The sequence below is a fragment of the Gossypium hirsutum genome, chromosome A10 (genome assembly GCF_007990345.1).
Source record: "Gossypium hirsutum isolate 1008001.06 chromosome A10, Gossypium_hirsutum_v2.1, whole genome shotgun sequence".
In the NCBI taxonomy this organism is placed as follows: domain Eukaryota; kingdom Viridiplantae; phylum Streptophyta; class Magnoliopsida; order Malvales; family Malvaceae; genus Gossypium; species Gossypium hirsutum.
This window is the reverse complement of record NC_053433.1, coordinates 39,743,167-39,748,842: the sequence shown is the minus strand read 5'-3', so window position 1 is coordinate 39,748,842 and position 5,676 is coordinate 39,743,167. Positions and strand designations below refer to the sequence as shown.

The window sequence follows — 5,676 nt, the reverse complement described above, 5'->3', positions numbered from 1 at the left end:
CACACGCCCGTGTGGGTATAGGGCACAGACCCGTGTACTTCGGACACAACCATCTCCTGCACCCATATGGCCAATTTAATTTTTACAATTTTTCATAAAACAAGTGGAGACTTCACACAATCTGGACACACACCCGTGTCCTTTCCCCGTGTCCTTTCACACGGGCTCAACATGCCCGTTGCGCAGCCGTGTGCAAAAACCAGGGTATTCTATTTCTGACGTCAGCATCACACGACCATGGTACACGCCCGTGTACTAGGCCTTGCCCTCTACACGGTCGTGTCTCTGCCCGTGTGATCCTAACCATGCATTCTGACTTGAAATTTCTAGGTGCAGGGAACACACGGCCTTCTCACATGCCCAAGGGGCTGACCGTGTGTCACACATGGCTTAGACACATGCCCGTGTGTTTACCCATGTGGACAACATGAGGCTATCTACCAAGCCTCCTTGCCACCCTAGTGTAGCTATTTTGACTTAAAAACCAACCAATACCAAAACAGGCATAATAGACATTCATTCAACCATGAAGAAGCATCTTTTATAGACTCAAAATGAAAGCCATCATTCAAGGCTCAATGTAAAGAGTAGAATCTATTCTAGACCAACACATTTGGTCAATTCTCAAGGACACAAATTAATAAGGACTAGCCCTATACGTGCCATAATCAAAAATATAAATCCAACTATATCGAGTATTACGACTGATAGTGTGATCAATTTGTCTGACTTCAAGGGATCCTTGAGCTAATTAAGCGGCACTGTAAGAAAAGGGAAAAGAAAGAGAGTAAGCATAAAGCTTAGTAAATTACATAGAAATAAATATACAACAATAATTTCACCATTAGTCATCATGCTCATTACTCAAAGATAAGCATAAACTTGAATTACTCATTACCATCTACTCAAGTCACATTCTCTAATTTGAGCTCATTACTCATGCATACCAAAAAGGTACTTGTACCACTCATATCATTATTATACTTTCCATATTAAATCACTTTCGTTAAAGTTGAACCTTTCGGAATACTACTGGATATTCTATAAGCCTCAAACATGGGATAAGTTGTTGATGCCATGTCCCAGACATGGTCTTACACTGGCTATCATCATCGGGGTCGATGCCATGTCCCACACATGGTCTTACACTAGCTCTCGTATATACGTGCTGATGCATGTCCCAGACATGTCTTACACTGGCACTCATCTCTACACTGATGCCATGTCCCAAACATGGTCTTACACTGGCACTCATAATGTGACCGATGCATGTCCCAGACATGTCTTACACGGGCACATAAGTAATGCGAATGTTATTGCATGAATATTCGGTTTGTTTCCTAGGGTCCCAACTAGATCTCTTTACTATCTCAATCATTAATATGCATTCTTAGTTCACAATCTACCAATTCATACTATATCAATTCAATAGCAATTCGAATATTTACATTAATAATGTAGTTGTATTATTTACATACAACTTACCTCGGTTTACAAAATATACTCGACTAGTCAGTTTAGTCGATTTGCTTAGCCTTCCCCTTGTCTATGTTCGGATTCAGTAAATCTTCATTTATAATAGCAAAAATGCACTTATTTAATCACTAATTACAATTAGGTAATCATAAATTCATATTTTTGGTAAAATGACTATTTTACCCCTAGACTTTGGCAATTTGACCATTTTACCTTTATGCATGAAATTTAATTTATATCAAATTTCCTCTTACCTTAGGCCTAGCCGACCCCTTTTTACTCTTATAGCAACCCCAAATTCTCACTATTTCACACACTTACCACCTATTTTGCAACTTATGCAAAATAGCCCCTTTAGGTGTTTTCATGCTAACACCTTTCAAATAAATTGTTTAGAACTCTTCTAAGATTCATTTTCTTCCGTAAAATTTCAGAAAAAAACATAAACTCTCTCATGGTAAATCCCTAGACTTATCACCATTTTTCAAAATAGTCCTCTCATTAGAAAGCCCACGATACAACATGCCAAAAATATAAAAATCATTAAGAAAATCATCAAGATCACTTACATTATGAGCGGAATAAGTCACTGTAAATTTTTAGCTTTCAAACCTCCATATTTACCAATATTTTTGGTGGAGAGAAAGGATTGGGAAGAAGAAAAATAATAGCTAGGCTTTTAGGTATTATTTTATCACAAAATCATGACATCACTTACCTAAACCTTGACTATTTGTTTAAAATTCATCTCATGGCCAGCCAACACAATTAAAAAGGGTATAATTGCCCTTTAAAAGGCCTCAATTTTAGTTCTCTAGCTAATTGACACATTTGGGTACTAAAATGCAACTTTTGTGTTTTATGCGATTTTGTCCTTTCTCGTAATCGAGCTCACAAACATTAAAATTAACTCCCCAAAATTTTCATGCTCTGATATAATCATACTATAATCTCATAATAATAATAAAAATAATTTTCCCAACCTCAGATTTGTGGTCCCGAGACCACCATTCCGACTAGGCCCTAATTCGGGCTGTTACATTTCTCCCCCGTTTTAGGAATTTTCATCTTCGAAAATCTTACCGGTGAATAACTTCGAGTACTACTGTCTTAGAGACTCCTCGGGTTCCCATGTGGCTTCCTCGACCCCATGTCTATGCTACAAAACCTTCACAAGAGGTATATTCTAATTTCTTAACTATTTGACCTCTCGAGCTAAAATCTTAGCCGGCTGCTCACCATAAGTCATATCCGGAAGAATCTCAACTTCAGTTGGCGCAATTACATGCAAAGGGTCTGATCTGTACTCGCATAACATGGAGACATGAAACATATCGTGAATCTTTTGTAACTCTGGCAGCAAATTCAAACGGTAGGCAACAAGCCCTACTCTCTCGGTAACCTCATAAGGTCCTATGAAACGAGGAATCAACTTGCCCCTTTTTTCAAACCAAAGGACTTTCCTCCACGGGGAAACTTTCAAAAATGCTTAATCACCAAATTCAAACTTAATTTCCTTTCGTTTCAAATCTGAATAGGATTTTCGTCTATCCTAGGCGGTTTTCAGGCAGTCACGAATCACTTTAACTTTCTCCTCAGCCTCTTTGACCAAATCGACCCCGTCAATCTGATTCTCTCTCAACTCAGTCCAGTATAAGGGCTTTCGACACTTTCGCCTGTACAAGGACTCATAAGGCGCCATTTTCAGACTCGACTGATAGCTGTTGTTGTAGGCTAATTCAACCAATGGCAAGTGTTTTTCCCAACTTCCTTGAAATTCGAGAACACAACATCTCAACATGTCCTCTAAGATGTGTATTACTTTTTTCGACTATCCGTCAGTTTGCGGATGGAATGCCGTGTTGAAACTCAATTTAGTTCCCAAAGCCTCTTGTAACTTTCTCCAAAACCTCGAGGTAAACCTCAGATCTCTATCTGACACAATTGACAACAGGCACTCCATGAAGCCTTACGATCTCGGAAATATACAAGTCTGTTAATTTCTCGAGGGAGTAATTGGTAGCACTAGTACGAAATGTGCCAACTTAGTTAATTTGTCGACAATAACCCATACTGCATCTTTTTTATTCGGGGTTAGTGGCAAACTGGTCACGAAGTCCATAGTGATATGATCCCATTTCCATTCAGGAACCATAATAGGCTGAAGTAAACCCGAAGGTACTTGATGTTCAACCTTTACTTGTTGACACACTAGACACTTGGAGACGAACTCTGAAATGTCTCTTTTCATACCCGACCACCAATACATTCTCTTAAGGTCGTTGTACTTTTTTACACTACCTAGGTGGATGGATAAACAACCACCATGTGCCTCTCTCAGAATCTTTTGAATTAGCTCATCGTTATTGGGTACACAAATTCTGTCTTTGAACATTATAAAACCATTGGTATAAATACGAAAATCTAATTTAATCTCTGACTCACACTTAGTTCTCTTGGCTTGCAATTTCTCATCACCTTTCTGAGCTTCATGGATTTCATGAAGAAAAGTCAATCTGGCTCTCATCTTTGCTAAGATCAAATCATTATTAGTTATAGTCAACTGAATGTTTAAGGCTCCTAAGGCAAACAACAACTTCCTACTCAAGGCGTCGGCTACTACATTTGCCTTTCCAGGATGGTAGTCGATAATTAATTCATAATCCTTTAACAGCTCTAACCATCGGCGTTACCTCAAATTCAACTCTTTTTGAGTCATCAAGTACTTTAAGTTCTTATGGTTAGTGAATACCCGACATTTCTCTCCATACAAATGATGTCTCCAAATCTTCAGCGCGAACACCACAGTGGCTAGCTCTAAATCATGGGTTGGATAATTTCTCTCGTGTGGTTTTAGCTGTCTTGAAGCATAGGTTAAAACCTTGCCTTCTTGCATGAGCACACACCCCAACCCATTTAAGGAGGCATCACTAAAAATCATATATTCCTTGCACGACTCTGGTTGCACCAACATTGGGGCTTACTGTGACAACCCTAATTTGACCATAGTCGGGAAGTGGTCTCGGGACCACAAAACCGAGTCATAAAAATATTTAGCCGTTATATTTTATGTTTATTATATGTGAATATGAATGTGTGAAATTTTTAAACTTCGATTTAGTCGATTGCATGTGAATTTAGTTAATAGGACTTATGTGTGACACTTTTGAAATGTGATAGGTTAATCTATAAGGATCTATTAAAGCATGCATTGAAAATAATGATTTTGCATGTCAAATACTCCTTTTCATAAATAGTGGCCGGCCATGATGATGACATATATTAAAATATGTATTAAATCTTAATTAAATGGTTATTATTTTATGTAAAAGAAAGGAAATAAATAGAAGAAATAATCAGGGTGAAAAAAAAACAAAATTAGAATTTGGTTCTTCTTGGCCAAATGTAAAGAGGAAGAAGGAAGGAAAGCATTCGGTCATCTTAGGTTAATATTAAGGTAAGAAGTTTATATTAGTTCTTGAAATTTTGGTTAATCTTGAGTGAGATATCAAGTTATTTTGTAACCCATGTTGAAATTTTGATTTTTTGGAATGAATAGGGCTTTCGGCTGTGGTAGTTAATAATGGTGAATTTTGTTGTTTCATGTTAAAGTTAGATGAATGATGATAGATGAGTGTTTGAACTATAAAAAAAGATCATAGGTGAGCATTAGTTACTAAGGGAAAAGAATCGGCTATCTTGTTATGAACTAGGGCCGAATGTGAATTTGGTTGTGTTTGAATATTATATGCTTAGAATTGATGTAGTATAAGTTACCAATGTTCTTGCCGAATGTGTGTTTGATAATAGAGGAGTTTGTTATTGAATGTTTAAGTAAATTGGATAATTAAAAATGGTAAGTCAATTGAAGCAGCCATACTTTGTGTGCTTAAATTTCTTAGTGAACATTCGGCTATGTCCCTAATGAATGGATGAATTGATAAAAATTGTTTATAGAGAATTGCTTTGCTATGCTTATGTTAATAATATGAGAAATGAATTAATATGGTCTTAGTGTATCGATTAGGAGCTAAGAAGTTGAACTAAAGATAGAAGATTTTGAGTAAATGTTTCATAGACATTTTCTTTTGGCATTTATTTCCTATGAATTCAAGCTTATTAAGTGGCCACCTATTCGGCTCTTAATGATTTTTATGTCATGAATAATGAGTTGATGAAAAGGTTTAATATGGCTAAACT

At 36.9% G+C, this 5,676-nt stretch overlaps 1 protein-coding gene across 1 annotated transcript; it reads right to left on the bottom strand.

Annotated features, from left to right (window-relative positions):
* Positions 1 to 2,674: 2,674 nt before the first annotated feature.
* Positions 2,675 to 3,178, bottom strand: LOC107895887 (uncharacterized). The gene is made up of 2 exons (XM_016821100.1): positions 3,052 to 3,178; positions 2,675 to 2,952 (listed from the first exon to the last, which is right to left on the bottom strand). The coding sequence occupies exons 1-2, from the start codon at positions 3,176 to 3,178 to the stop codon at positions 2,675 to 2,677; spliced, it is 405 nt and encodes a 134-aa protein (XP_016676589.1).
* Between the last annotated feature and the right edge of the window lie 2,498 nt (positions 3,179 to 5,676).

Bases quoted from the DNA above. Each gene is read 5' to 3' on its own strand.
- LOC107895887 (XM_016821100.1), bottom strand. From the start codon at position 3,178: ATGGCGCCTTATGAGTCCTTGTACAGGCGAAAGTGTCGAAAGCCCTTA. The intron at 2,953-3,051 runs GTGACTGCCTGA...CATTTTTGAAAG, and splicing joins GGAGAAAGTTAAAGTGATTC to TTTCCCCGTGGAGGAAAGTC.